The sequence below is a fragment of the Aricia agestis genome, chromosome 14 (assembly GCF_905147365.1).
Source record: "Aricia agestis chromosome 14, ilAriAges1.1, whole genome shotgun sequence".
Lineage (NCBI taxonomy): Eukaryota > Metazoa > Arthropoda > Insecta > Lepidoptera > Lycaenidae > Aricia > Aricia agestis.
The window spans coordinates 9,968,939-9,985,550 of record NC_056419.1 but is presented as its reverse complement, the minus strand read 5'-3'; the positions used below and the strand labels follow the sequence as shown (position 1 = coordinate 9,985,550).

Sequence of the window (16,612 nt, the reverse complement as noted above, 5' to 3'; positions counted from 1 at the left end):
AAAAAATCCTTATTGGATCATTCTGGTGCCAGTCTCAGACTGATGGACTAAACTGATGAAAGACTGACCGTGTAACCGTACTCTTAGATAAAAAATAATTAGATTGTTGTAGCAATAGTCAAGTTCAATCTTTCACTGTTGCCCAAGTTCAAACGCTTATTGGCACGCGTGCTTGTGAAACGTTTGTCGCAATGTCACTATCCCATTGTGATATGGTTCCTTTGACATGTCGAAAATCACTATTGTTCGAAGGCGCTTAGGCTTTCTCACACTGTTGTAGTGAGAGGTACACTTTTTTAAGGTTTCCGGTAAGAATTTATAGTAAATACCTTAGGCTGGTAAGCGCTGAAATTCCAGAATCACGGGAAAATTGACTGAATTATAAGTCTGCGCTGGTGCTGCAGACCTAAAAATTGAGTGTTTAGTTTTACAGGGTTGATATCCTGTTGATATCAAATATCAAATGTCAAATGTATGGGTGCACCTATAAGTCCTATTGTATGTAGGTATATAGTCCCGGTGTAACTGCCAAGAAAATATTTTTCCCATCAAAAACATTTAATGTAAAATGTTGCCAAGACGACCACATAAGGTTTCTGGTTTGCCCTGTGAAAAAGACATTAAATCTCATGTAGAGCCAAGCTTCTGAATCTACACGGTCTAACTCAACCGATCCGAACTTCAACAAATTCTACATAATATCAGTAAATGTATTATTATAGATTAGCATTTTAGAATGAGATTAAAATATTATAGTGTACTAATTTATGCTTATTAAGGCGAATAGAGTCGTGAAATGGTCATTTTGTTTTTCTAACTACTCATTCATTTCTGTTAGGAAAGAGTTGAAAAAAAATATATGTGAAAGATCAGTTCAACATCTAATATATCAACATTTTTTGCTGCTGTATGTCGTACCCTTGCCTCAATAAAAAAATAATACGTGACATTGATTTGCAATTTGAAATCGGGTCTTCTCCTAAACGGCTGGGATATATGCATATTTTTTTCATAGATATATTTGAAATCTATTATTCTTGAATATCTGTATTTTTTATAAAAATCAAACAATATTTTCTATTGAAAGATATCGAAAAACACTATTTACGAATGATTTGGTTCAAAGGTGGTCTGCGCGGGTGCGGGCGGCAGTCGTCCGCTAGCATTCAGACGGGGAGGTTATGCCACTCGTTGCCAAACCTTGCCGAGCTATCGAGCGTCTGTTTGTGTGCATAGAACACTACAATATTTCGACGGTCCCTACGTATAAAAGGTCAAGTCCGAAATAGCAATTTTTGAAGTGAAAACTTCTTTAGCAGCGTTGAGCACTTTTGTGGGATGTGTAAAAACTGTGAAACTCGCGTCAGATTCTCGTGCTGTTATAATAATATTATAACAGCGCGGATTTACTATTTTAATAAACTCAGTTTAAATAGAAGTCTTTGTTATATCTACCCCGTCAACGGCTACTTAAAAATTATATCATGCCATTTAACGACTTCACTATATTATGACTTTTAGTCGAGACGTTACGGTCAACGTCTTAACGAGTTGTCCTTTAGTCATGCAATATAAGGTATCATTCAATATAACGCCTCCGTGGTCTAGTGGTATAGAGCGCGGCTCTTGACTCGTGAGGTCGTGGGTTCGATTCCCGCGTTGGAAACATGTATTTCCAAGTTTGGTTAGGACAATGCAGGCTGATCACCTGATTGTCTAACAAGTAAGATGATCCATGCGTCGGATGGGCATGTAAAAAGTCGGTCCTGCGCCTGATCTCTCGCCGGTCGTGTCGGTCTTCCGTCCCACTGGGTTATGAGAGTAAAGGAATAGAGAGTGCTCTTGTGTACTGCGCACACACTTGGGCACTATAAAATTACTCCTGCGTAGCTGGCCTGGTTTCAATGAATCCAGCCACCGTCACTGAAACCGGTGTGGGGGAGCTATTATTATTATAAGGTATCATTCAATGAATGCGCTAGTCATTCAATCGAGTCGCAGATTAAACCAGATGACTGCGACATAATATTATATATTTTAAATATTTTAACGTAAAAATGGACACATACGACTTAACCGTTAAAGGCAGTCTTGAATTATTGTCAGCGTAAAAACGGTCATCTTGCAATTTTGGCGGAAACATTGTTACAAATATTTGAAATTGTTTTAGGTATATCATTACACACAGCAACAAAAAATATTGTGTCTATGTTTTATGATAATCTACAGTTACAGTTTGAAGCTTAAAAACGCTCTCCTGAAAACCACTACTTTTGACATGTAGCTTTATATGTAGGGACCGTCGAATTAGGCAGTGATAAGTAAAGAGTGCGAAGTTCGTCATACGCGCCGCGCCGCGCGCTAGTAATCTACGTTCGATGTTTTCGTGCGGGGAGTGCAGGGCAGGGGACCTAAACCACGCCCAAACGTCCAAGGTCATCGAGGACTCTATGCGCCTTAAGGCATTAAGAATTGCATTGTTTCTTGAATATAGTTCAAAAAATTTTTGCCAGTGCGTGTAGTGAAATAAGTAAATTTCTATTATATATACATTTATGAACTCTGAATTTTAAGACGCAATAATATTAAAGATTCATTGAGCTGACAGTAATACAGTTTTCGTGTGTTTCCGCTAGTGCAATTAGTGTATGCAACAACACCAAATAATATATGGATTATTACACTTAAGGCCTGTTTCACCACTTCCTAATAAAGTTCCGGATAGGCTGTCCACAACTTCTTTGACAGATTCTACATACTCTATCTGTCAAGTTAAGTGGTGGATAGCATATCCAGCACTTATCAGGAAGTGGCAAAACAGGCCCTTAAAATTATGCAATATTTTTAATTATCAAATTCGCGTATCATTTCAATAAACATGTAAGTATTATAATATATGCAAATATATAAAATAAAACTATTTTTAAGTACTGGTAAAACGACTAGGACTTAGGCATTTTATTGATTCTATGATTTAAATATTTATCCTATAAGTTTCAAATGGCACACGCTATATATAAATACCAAAGTTGAAAGTGTGTCTGTCTATCTGTTACCTTTTCGGCTGTATTTACATGCGTCCGCTCGAATGCGCGGTTTAGCGGTTAAATGTATGTTAATAACAGCGTGACCGCGTATAAGTAATAATATTAATAAATCTTTTGCAAAAGGCAGTAATACTGAATACGTGCCGAATAGTTAGGAATGTTTTACAAACTGATGAGGAAACCTCTGCTCTGCATGTAATAGCAACACAGGCAAATTCACACAGTCACCATACAATTTACCAAATCATCCTTCTCCTGGCACATCTTACTTCGAGTAGCATATAAAACCGTAGCCTTACCTGGTATATACCTACTTGGCTTCGGCCCGTACATACTAGTTTGCCGGTGAGAACCGAGAAAATCAAAATAACCTAAAATAATAATATAATATCTATGGACGCTTCACACTCCGTCAGTCTGGCCCCGAGGTAAGTATCTGAAGGACTTGTGTAACGGGGTACCCGTTACACAAGTCCTTCAGTACAACGGAAATATATTTAATACTTTTTATACTATACAAATATTTAAGATTTTTATTGTATGATACACATAATAATATTTAATACACATCCATAAACCTTGAAAACTTTTTTGTTCCGAAAGCGGAATTCGAACCCGCGACCCCCGGCTTGAGCTACCAACACGCTCATCCATTGAGCCACAGAGATCGCCAGTTCAAATCAGCCTTCGAGTTTATAGATTAAATGATTAAGACAAAATTTGACATGGTAAAATTTACGGTTGCTGCACATTGCACAATTATTGAGGGCAACGTCTATCGGAATACATCAAAAAAGAAAATTTTGGAAATCGATTCAAAAACGGCGGGGTAATACCTCCTCCTTTTTGGAAGTCAGTCAAAAAGCGAACTATATATTGTGTGCTATATGCGTGTATCACTTTTGATTACTTTCACTTCGCCTCGCGCAGGCAATGACCTTCCATATCGGCAAATGCCGTACTTAAATATATTTTAATTACCGCTAAATACTACAATTATGTAATCACATACAATTACATATTAATTAGTACGTTTAATTGTTATAAAATTGCATATTAGGATTTTTATCGCACGCGCTTATCTTAACTGTTAGTTAGACCAAAAATTAGTAGAATCAGTTATTACAATTCCCGTAGCAGGGTTAAAAAAATACCAAGATTTTGATGTGTGTCTGTCTGTCCGTTATTTTATATCCGGACCTATTTATTTTTTGTAAATGTTTATAATATTATGAAGATGTTTGAATTACTAACCTAGTTTTTTAAGAATCTCTCTTATGATAATGGTCCATTTAAGCACACTCATTTTCCGTTCACTTTAGAAGAAACATTTTTGCATATGAATAGGTACTCAAGCATTTCAAAGGTTTTGCCATCGCCTTAAAAGGGCTTGCCATTTAAATATTTAAATAGTCTTTACTATAAGTAGTAAAGACTATTGGAAAAATGTAATCTAATTATCAAAAAAGATAAAATACTACATATATATTACATACAAATATATGAAGCATGACTATTACATATATATTTTTTTAAAGTACTTACATATTGTGTAACATTTTAATCAATAAATTATTATCAGTAATTTTAAATAGGTGACTAAGTCACACGTAATACTGACCACAATGTAATGAAATAAAGTTAAATAGAGTACTCAGTAAAGTTGATAACATCTTTGATAGTAGAGTTATGCAAACGCACAGAAAAGATTTGAACGGGCGCGCGGCTCACAGTTTTCATTAAAATGTTAAAATGGACCAAACTTCCGTATTGTAATAACTTGTCATCGTTAAATAACGATAACAATATAAAGTATAATATTAATAGTGCCTATTTTGTACTAATAATAAAGTATTTTACCATAAAAATCTCTTTGCAGCGCGGTTGAAACGTGCTCACGAACAAAACAGCAAACTGCTGTTGCTATAACTCTATTCTCGACTATGGACATATCTTATCGCTTACATTTTAATTATCGATGGATCTAAATCTCTACTTAGATTCATAGATCATTAAAATGTAAGCTATAAGAGGGCCCGCCTTCGTCACTGGTAAATTGGTAGTCGTTGCGGTCAATTGTTTTGTATCCAAATTAATTTATGCTTACAAAGATGAAGTTTTAAGTCTTATGAACTTACTAGCTAAAAGCCGAGCTTTGTGGGGGCTCGCGTCGTCACACCTTAAGAGCTCATATGACCCTAACTTGACTACATACTTTAACCTAGATCTCAAAATCTGTAAGGTCTAGAAAACTGATTTTTTTCATACAAGTAACTTCAGTTCATAAAGATTAAATGCTCAAGACGAAAACACGATTACTAAAAAAATGCTCGATAGTATATTTTTTACAAAAAACCTTGTTTTAGACACATTTTTGCTTGGATCTTCGAAGTTTGCAGTATTTTCTTTAATATTTTTTAATATCTAAAAAGGTATTGATAAAACCTAAATTTGCTCAAAACACTTTTTTCATAATCATTATAGTTCGTCTTTTATTCAAGTAAAACTAACTTGGCGATGATTCCGCGTCGTCCTTTTTCACCTGGCATATGAAAGACGGGCGTGAGTGTGAAGAGAGAAGGACGATGTTTGATTTTTAGAGTCAGGTGAGCTCTTAACTGACTGATGCGATAACATATCTACATGTAAATAAAAATTACTATGTTAAATCACAAATCAAATGTACAGGCTGTGGGATATACTAGGGCTTGCTTCACTCGCCCTGATTAAAGTCTATATAAACTTGACAAATTTCGCGTACATTGTTCGGTTCCATAAATTACGTAACATAAGAAATCGGTGAAGAAATTAACTTTTAGTAATATTGGCAATAAACAATAATTTAACTTAAACGTAACATAATATATTCAAATTACATTAATTGTATTAGTAATAACAAAGATAAGGGAACGTGCCGTATCTTGATGTTATCGCCGCGCCGTAATCGCCGGCTGTTGGTAAACAAATATTTTATGTTACATACGATGCCCTACCGTATGTTGTTGTAAAGATTCTTGAGAAAAATGCGCAGAAAATTGGTTTCTATATGTTTTTGTGCAATATAAGGTAGGCAAATTACATCAATAAACATACAAATGTTGTACACTTTACAACATTTTCGGTCTTACGAGTACCATAAAAGATTTTGTTCACAACAGTTGTTTTGAGACCATTATGTATTGATTTTTTTCCAATCAAATGTTCAACAGGTGTTTAAATCTTTTATAGTAAGACCCTTTGTTTATTAATTTAAATTTGTAAAGACAGTTTTGTTTTTCGAGTCGAATAGTCTTCAAAATGTCTGGATCGATTTATGAAACGTTGTTTATACATCAGGTGACCCGTTTGCTCGCTTGCCTCCTTATTTCATAAAAAAAATGTAAGTACCTACAAGACTACCTGAATCTTTGTCATGATAGACAAAGATTCAGGTAGTCCTCAGTCAAAAAAAGCTAAAACAAAAAAGTATACCATTTCACTCCAACTAATCTTATTAAGCTGTGCCCTACATAATTAACTGAGAATTAAGAATTTCAGACGTGGGAGAGCCATACTTTGGCACGAATGGGCCGGATCGACCGGAGAAATACCACGTTCTCACAGAAAACCGGCGTGAAACAGCGCTTGCGCTGTGTTTCGCCGAGTGAGTGAGTTTACCGGAGGCCCAATCCCCTACCCTATTCCCTTCCCCACCCTCCCCTATTCCCATCCCTATCCTCCCCTATTCCCATCTCTACCCTCCCCTATTACCCTATTCAAGGCCGGCAACGCACCTGCAGCTCTTCTGATGCTGCGAGTGTCCATGGGCTACGGAAGTTCCTTTCCATCAGGTGACCCGTTTGCTCGTTTGCCCCCTTATTTCATAAAAAAAAATATATGAAATAATATAGATATGTAGAGATATAGGCACAGATCATACACAGTTAATAACTTTTGTTGAAAGTTTTTAAACACCTTATCCTCTAATAAGGAGTTTTACCTGAATTAACATCCAAAACGTATTTGTCAAGTGCCTGCATCGAATACACTAAACGATATATATTTTCACTAACGACATGGGATTATAAAAAGGTTTTCGTTATAACTTTGTTGCCCTTATTAATAAATATAAAGCACAAATAAATTAGAAGAATTAACGAAGAAAGAAGAAAATTTTACATTAGGGTAGTTACCGGTCTGTATAGATATACTTACTATAGACTTTTGACTTCAACAGACTTGAGAAAAAAACCTGGATACAAAACTGGGCTACTTCGGTACTACTAGCTCATTTTGCAATTTTGCTGTCAAATACATTATACATCATGCCGGATCTTGTGTTTTGAAAACTTTCGGTAGCAAAATGGTATCTTCAGTACAACAACATCAAAAGTAATAAAAATAAGCGATTCAAAAACAATCTTAAACGACAATAAAAACAGAGAGTGAATTGTGATTACAACTTTTTTTTCCAATCATTTAAAGAAACAGATGTGGCGTTTTTATAACTGCAATAACAGGAAAGAATTGCAATAAAAACTCCATGTCAGCTGCGAGGTACTCGGGTCAGTGACCCTGTCAATATTGACAGAGTTATGACCCCTACCAGTTCTGCAGAAGAACGTTTGCTTTTTTTTCTGCGAGTGGAATCGCAAACGCCCTACGCTCCTGTGGGTAAAAGTGTTAATAGGCGTTGAAATCTTTTGTTACAAAATTTTACCTCTATAGGATGTTTAAAAAATCCGGTAAAAAGCTAATATTATTAGGGTTTGAAAAGCATTACATTATAATATACTAGCGACCCGCCCCGGCGTCGTACGGGTATAAAATATACATCCACTGAAAAAATGATTAAAATCGATAGCCTATGATCCTTCACGTGGTCTACTTCTTATCTGTGCCATACATTTTTCTGGGACAAAATGTATCCTTTGTTCTTTTTCGGGACTCAAAGTATCTTTATACCAAATTTCAGCAAAATGGATCCAGCCGTTTACGCGTGATGTCATGACCACGCGAAATATAACGTTCCGCGCAGCTTCGCCCGCGTAAATTAGATATTTTAAAGACAAATTAGTCCACAAAAAATAGCCTATAATCCTTCACGTGGTCTACTTCTTATCGGTGCCAAATAACATAAAAATTGCTCCAGTAGTTCGCGAGATAAGACCTTTCAAATAATTTCCCCCGTTTTTTCCACATTCTCCTATTAGTCTTAGCGTGATAAAATATAGCCTATAGCCTTCCTCAATGAATGGACTATCTAACACTGAAAGAATTGTTTAAATCGGACCAGTAGTTCCTGAGATTAAGTGAGCCCTTTCAAATAATTTTCCCCGTTTTTTCCACATTTTCCTCTATTTCTTCGGTCCTATTAGTCTTAGCGTGATAAAATATAGCCTTCCTCGATAAACGGGCTATCTAACACTGAAAGAATCATCAAAGTTTTGCGATTAAACTAGGCAACGGATTTTGATTCGCGATTTGCGTTTTGCGATTAAAGGGAACAAAGGGACATGAGGGAAAAAAGCGGCCTTGTTTTATAATATGGATAGATATAGTCTATAGATAATTTTAATTAAATAAACATTGTAAAAACTTTGTGTTTTTTAACTTAACTTTGTAATTCTTCACATAATTTTATAGTCACATTTTGTGTGATCTTTGCCTATAATTTTACCAAAATATTAGTACAAGAGTATCTGAAATACCACAAAACCTAAAACAAAGGTCAAAATGTCAGCACGGAGTACAAGCGCATAACCCGCGTTTCGCAATTTTCTTCGGAAGTGAACGGATCCGCTAAGACAATTTAGACAATGCTGTTGAAAACCAAGTTAAGCATTCGCCTTGGCTCTATTGTTGCTGGTTTAAACCAATTAAGCAATTTAGGTAAGCCTTGGGCGAGGGAAATTTGCTTATTCATAACCTCACTGAGCGCGAGGCTTCCCGTCTAAAACAATAAACCACGATTTACATCGTACTTAAACTGAGATTTACGTATGTATAAGCTTACTGAATGTTGCTCGTAATAACATCCGCGTAAGAATTCGCGCGAAAAAGATTTTTTTTTCTCGTGACAAAAACTATCCCATTTCTTTTAAAGCACTTAAACATGAACATATCAGTATAAACAGGAATATTTGTTTGTTCTACCATAATATGTACATACTCTTCGTACATTCCTGAAATCTTCCTTATGTCAAATATTACAAAGTTATAATCTAACTACGCTAACTAACGGAATTATCGATTGCAATGTAGTGTAATGTAAATATCTAAAATCCAAATCTAATAAGACTGATATTAGAAAAACATGACATATAGACCGATTTACAATAATAATCCCCAACATCTAGATTCTAGCCATTCAAACTTTTGACTTCCAACTACGCTCCAAGTTGACAAAATATCACAATAGAAATATTGGCACGCCCAATAATCAATTTACGAAAGTGCTGATATCTATTAAACGCGATATCAGAGTTTAGCAACGTTTAGTGGGTCAGTGTCACGTAGGCACAAACTGCGCGGTTTCGCCGTAAAATTGGATTAACAACCGCGAACTGTGAACTCCTTACGACATCGTAATTTGCCCATCTAATTATACAGTTGTTTATCTATATTAATTGCTAATTATATTGCTGGTTTGCGCTATCAAAGTGTTATAATTACGTTGGTACAGGACAACTGAAATCAATCTAGTAGTCGAGCAGGTATAAGATTTTCTGATTGAAAGAAAGCTCTATAATATTGAAGAAAAAATCATTATTTGCAACAAAAATGCTCTGAAACTACTGAACCGTTTTTGATCAAATTTGGTAGAGACGTAGAGCATTGGAAAGGTTATTGGCAACTATTATTGATCAAAATGAAAGGTCACAGCGGGATACGCAGATGCAGTCGCAGGGAAGTCCGTAAAAAAAGCAATAAAATTTGAAGCACTATTATGCGTCACTGCACATTAAATTATATCTTGTTATCACATAGCAACAGTCTTATCAGATCGCATTGCTTTTATTTTTTAATTTTCAATGTGAACATTTTACAAAAACTTTACAATATCGTGACTTGAATAATTATACAAATTACAATGCATGTTATGTCACATAATGTAAAATTCTATAAAAGTAGAGCACGTGCTGAAAGCTTTGTAGCATTTAACTTTCATCATAATAATATTATATTCTCAATCCTAATACACATAAATATTCTAGTTAATTTTTTTTTTCTTTACGATTTTTTTTCTATACTTATCTCATTGTAAAGATAAATAAAAAAAATACTAATAACCATATAAACATAATCACTTCAAACTTTGTCCTTTTTTAGAGCTATTAGTACTGATGTCTGTGGCATAGAGGCATACTTGATGAGGCGGCAGTTGCGTTGGTGTGGGCACCTTTAAGAATGTCGGAGAAGAGAAAGGCAAAGCGTATCTTCTTTTCTGAGTTGGAACACGGCAAACGCAAAAGTGGTGGTCAATTTCTACGCTACAAGAACGTACAGAGTATGCTATATTGATCCCTCTAGCTGGGAATCTCGGGTGGAGGAGCGGCGAGAATGGAGGCATCTTATTAATCACAACACTCACTCATTTGAGGACGAACGAAGGCGAGAACTAGATCTTAAACGTGTCCAGCTAAAAGCAAGACCGCCCGCTAATATAGTTACGATATAATTATGCATATTGTAAATCGTGCCCTAACTTGCGAATCCTGCTCACGCACCTTTACTGCCAAGATTGCTTGAAGAGAAAAACGGCTAGGTAGATTAATATAATATGTATTAATAAAAGTATAGGTAATACGTTTTATAATTTAGGACCATAACCTTTAAAAACAGATCAAAAATCGCATAAATCGGAAATATGATTATAAATAGTCTGTGATCTTGTAACCTCTGGGGCTCTTGACCGATGGAGGTCGTTATTAAGTTATTATTAATCATAAAAACCTCGCACATCTGGTGCTTATAAAAAGATGATAATCTTCTTTATTTAATACTAGCGACTTATTTTTTACCCGCGACTACACCCGCATTAAATGCTGAAAATGACATAATTTCAAGAAAAAAATCACATAACTTTTTATACATTAAATATAGCATAATATCTCACTCAGGAACGAACCAGCTTTGTTAAAATTTTTGCAATCGTACCAGTTGTTTCAGAGACTACCTTCTACAAACAAACAAAAAAAAAAAAACTTTACCTCTTCATTATATTAGTGTAGACAAGAGGTTTATGCAACTTCGCGAAATAAACTATCTTATTCTCTTTCCGGAATTAAAATAACTCTATTACCTTTAATCATATTTTTCAACCTTTTTTTTTAACGATGTCCATATCAGCGGCATTTAAGACTCCATTTCTATTGGCTTCAGTTTAAAGATCACCATCCAAAACTATTATTATAGAAATTGACAATTTCTATAATAATAGTTTCGTATTAGTCATAGAGAATGAGAAAAGTATGAATTGTAGTAGGTAAAGTCAACTTGCCCCCCCCTGCGCCATCGGCTGGCGACGCCCTTGGAAATTGTAGACCCTAGTCTAGGCCCTAGGGCTTTCCTTTAAAGAGTGACCAGTTATCGCCACTCCTTTCTGAGTTTTATCAAAATAGATTCAGCAGCATGAGCACACAGATAGACACGTTTTCGCATTTATAATATAGAGCATGGATATTAATGATCTTCATTAATATTTATAGAGCAGGTCATATAATTGGTAAAAGTTTTGTCTATAAAGGTCAATAGGTATCTGGCATAGCAAAAAAGTATAATTAAAACGTGTTTTAGGATTTCATACCTAAATTATAAAAGCAATCATTTGTCTATCTAGTCTCTAGAGGTATATGTAGGTATAGACACATGACATAATATTGGTTATCTGCACTCCATGCGAAAACCGATGTGAATGAAATTTTTACAAGAAAATACTTTGAGTCCCCGGAAAGGATTATTCAATAGATTTTATCATAGTAAATCGAATGATCTTTTCGAAGTATAATATGCGTTACGGTGCAACAAACTTTCGGGCAACACTTAGTATTTTATAGACCAACTATTTTAATATGATTAATATAAGAAAAGTAAAATATGATTATTATGCATGTTCTATGTGATATGTTAAGGCCAACAGATTTAAAGTAGGTATGCATCGAGCTATCTAAAAACGCACGAGATAAAAAATAGAGTTTGTAGAACTTTTATTTTTCGGGCATACGAAGGTTTTGATTTCTTTTTATAATTTGCTAAATGTTGAAAGTTTTGTATTTTTTAACTAGAATGTTCAATCTGATAAACTTGATAACATCAGCCATTAATCAAAGTACCGTATAGTAATAGGTTAATATAATATCGTATTCAAATCTATGATAGACGATGAAAATATTAATTACATTGCCTCTTCAATTCTTTAAGGTAATTTTCCTAAATTATTTGATGTAACACAATCCGTGTTTTAATTAATTCTTTATTAGGTATTAAATTGGCTAGATTTCTTATCATTACTTGTTTAAGGTTGTAAAAATTACAGGTCAAGGTTGCGCATTTAATTTTATTCTTTCATGCTCGGTAATTTAATTTCTTTGAAGATTTTATAAATAATCATGATTTTTGTTTTATAATTACTTTAATATTTTTATTTAACTTTAAAATCCAAATCCGTTTGTTACCATTTTTACGTTCTACCACTTTTTATTACGTAAAAAAAATTTACATAATTATTTCAATGCCTTTTTTACTTTTTTTATTCAGGGCTCTAAAAAAGGGGGTACTCTTTACCTACCTTTAAGTTTAGGAGTTCGTCTGCCATCTCCCGCAGGGCCGGCGAGGGCTGCGGAAACCACGAGAAACAGGACTGTAATCCTCACACTGACACACATTCTGACAGACTGACTGACTGACAAACTGCAGACTGACTGACTGCTCGGACCGACTGCTGACGCGCGAAGCCTACCGCGTGCTGGCTACAACTGAGCGCGTACTTTCTATCAGCTGTGCACGTTGCGTTGTTTTGGTATTGTGTGTATAGCGGTTTGATAGCGGTCTGTAGGTAGATAGGTGAGTATGACGATTAAACCCGTCTTGCAGACACGTCCCTTTATTGATTTTTTCAGGAATTCCTGTTTTTTTTTCAGGAATGTAAAACCTTTGGTATTTTAATTTTGGAACTGCTTACTTGCATTGCAATAATTATAATTTCAGCCTAATGGTTAAAGTGTTCTTACACGTATAAAAATCCACACTAATATTATAAATGTGAAAGTGTGTCTGTCTGTCTGTTTATTACCTCTTCACGCCCAAACCGCTGAACCGATTATGCTGAAAATTGGTATGGAGATACTTTGAGTCCCTGAAAGGACATTAGTAGCGCAATAGGCATTAATTAGGTTGTATTGTATGTGATTACGATCATCTTTTATTCTTAAACTAGATTAAGAGATGATCCTAACATTCTTTCCCTGGACATCCACTTTCACGAATTTCTCAAGACTAAAATTAGCCAAATGTGTTCAGCCATTCTCGAGTTTTAGCGAGACTAACAAAATTGATTTTTTTAAAAAGATATGTGTTATTATTACTGTACTATCCAAACGCCTCCGTGGTCTAGTGGTATAGAGCGCGGCTCTTGACTCGGAGGTCGTGGGTTCAATTCCCGCGTTGGAAACATGTCATTTCCAAGTTTGGTTAGGACAATGCAGGCTGAACACCTGATTGACTGACAACTGACAAGTAAGATGATCCATGCGTCGGATGGGCATGTAAAAAGTCGGTCCTGCGCCTGATCTCTCGCCGGTCGTGTCGGTCTTCCGTCCCACTGGGTTATGAGAGTAATGGCTGGATTACACACATTAAGTAGATAAGTAGGTAACTAAATTCTAATTGTCATCTAGTATAGTACTTACTAAATTTTAACTTGCTACTTGCTACTAAATTTTGTGCTTACATGCAATTAACAATTTAAAATTAAGTTAAAATTTAGTTACCTACTTATCAACTTAATACGTGTAAACCAGCCATTAAGGAATAGAGTAAAAATAGTAAACCTAGTGGGACGGAAGACCCGCTAGGTTATGAGAGTAAATCAAGGAATAGAGAGTGCTCTTGTGTACTGCGCACACACTTGGGCACTATAAAATTACTCCTGTGCAGCTGGCCTGGTTTCATTGAAACCGGCCACCGTCACCGAAACCGGTGTGGTAGCTATTATATTATATCCAAACCTATTTTAACATACAATATAAATATCTTTATCCTACAAATTTAACTCATCTTAAGGTCATTAGAAGTGCGTAAACGTCATAAAACTTGCGTATTGCTCTACATGGTTCTAAATCGCAATCATCATCTCTTTCGTAAGTGCTCCGAATGTGACAATATGCTTACTCAATAATCTGTATTAATGTCCACGAAGCAATCTAAAGTTTCATCAAAACGTCTTCAAGTAGGTACATCAGTATTACGAGTACACTTTTGAACGCAAATATTATCTTAGTAATAAGCCCATGCCGGTTTCGGTGACAGAAGCCGGTTTAATTAAAACCAGCCCAGCTACGCAGGAGTGATTTATAGTGCCCAAGTGTGTGTGCAGTACACAAAAGCAGTCCCTCATCGTTTTCTTCACAACCCAGTGAGAACAGGACCGAGTTTTATATCCGATACATATTATCTTTCTTGCCAGACAATCAGATGATTAGCCTGCATTGTCCTAATCAAACCGTATTTTCATCGAAAATCGAACCCACGTATTCGTTTATAGCCAATGGGCAACTTAGGGATGTATAGCTTTTGTCGACTGTACATTGAACATCCACTGGTTTCAAATGGAAAAGATTTTTCTTTCAAGGAACTTCACGCATTAGCCGCTCATCCAATTAAGATGAATTTTGGTATTTCACACTTTGGGAGACGAAAAAGGACATATAAATGTACGGTTATGTAGGTGCTAAATATATTTCATTGGTAACGGGATGGTAAACACGATTTCTTTGTATAACGTTTGAATAAACATTGTCTTTTAACAGTTATTTGAATGAAGACTTTTGTCTTGTTATTTAAAATCTATTTAGGTCTAGTTAATAAAATATAAAACCTTATCATTTTGATTTGTAATGTATTGTAAATTGTAATGTGCGCTTTTATAATTCTGAGCGTCACGTTATCGTGGACGCCGACTTCCACGATAAAACGTTGATGCCCTTTTGATTTTACGCACCGCGGACGTTTCGTACGGTTCAGAAGAGTGCAGACGTCGTGATGTCCTGTAACGTGCACGTTAAAAAGTTATCGTCGACGGAAATTTAGAAGCGTCTTTATATTATAGTTCCATACATTTTACTTCCCTATGTTATCGTTTTACCGCGGACGTGCACGACATATTAGTGTTCTGTGGTCCACGATATTGACCTCTACGTCCAAAATTAAAAAATCTAGGCGGTACTCTATTATCCGACAAATTCACTAATCCGACGGGCAACGGCCATGCAAAACGTTTGTTGGATTAACGGGGGTCTACTAATACATTACCTACTAGGTAAATAGCGATGAGGGTAAAATTATTATTCTCGTCATTTCATGAAACTTCTAGGTAAAAGTAACTAAACATTCTTTAATATTTAACAATACTTATCGGTACTTCCGTAATATTTGGCAACTAGTATCACTGAGGATCAACTTAATTTGAGTCGCTATCAATGTTGAGTCACACACGATAATTGAAGTTACGATGTGTTACAAAATGACGATTTTCGTAAATAAATTACTTAACTATTACCCTACAAGTGTTAACAAATAATCTTATCGTAATATATCGGTCACTATTTCATTTTATTTTTAGGTAATAGATGATAGAGTTCCCAGCTTTTTGCTTGTGTATGCTCAAGGTATTTTTTTAAGTAACTAATATTTTTTCATCATAATTAGGATTTAGACATAATTGTATTTTACAATAGACAATCTCTATACTAGATCGATTTAACACATTTATGCGGAATTTAAAATACTTAGTTTGAGATAGAAAAACAATGCAGTGTAAAGATGCGTCCGCGTAAAATTTGTCTCCGTTTTGAGCAAGTTTTATTTCAAGGACGGAACTGTTACTTTAGGTAGATATACTACAAGCAGAGTAGACAGAATGATAGAGTATGCCGACTTAGAACTGATGTTGAAATTTTTAAATTTGACGTATTAAGACGAAAATCGTCGCTAGGGCTGTTGATTGACGTTGTATGACATATTCGCTGGACGTGTTCCTCTTTGGTCGTATTGTTGTTTGTGTTTTGGCACATGCGATTAAAATTGACAGAATCCAATTTTGAAATCTTTATTGTAAATATTTAAAAATAAATTATATCAACCAGCGCGAGGCACATTCCGTTCATAATCCTAGTGAAACCCGACGAATTTGACAGATATTGAAACCTGTTCGTTTCTTTGCAGTCGAACTACTGGTAGTTATGTCTATTGTGCTACAAGTGACAAGAACTGACGTAGGTACTTAACACATTACACGTCACACAAGACACACGCATCACAAATCACAATAATATAAAGGTACATACAGTAGAGTAACTGAACCGTGA

At 35.3% G+C, this 16,612-nt stretch overlaps 1 protein-coding gene across 2 annotated transcripts in view; it reads right to left on the bottom strand.

The window, feature by feature from the left end:
- The window catches only part of LOC121733888, an 80,727-nt gene extending 67,736 nt beyond the window's left edge, over nt 1–12,991 (bottom strand). The window contains exon 1 of one of the 2 annotated variants that reach the window (XM_042124289.1): nt 12,817–12,991. In XM_042124289.1, the coding sequence (XP_041980223.1) occupies nt 12,817–12,913 (97 nt within the window). In that variant the 5' untranslated portion in view covers nt 12,914–12,991. The remainder of the gene's footprint in view (nt 1–12,816) is intronic. The other variant, XM_042124290.1, reaches the window with a different exon arrangement.
- Between the last annotated feature and the right edge of the window lie 3,621 nt (nt 12,992–16,612).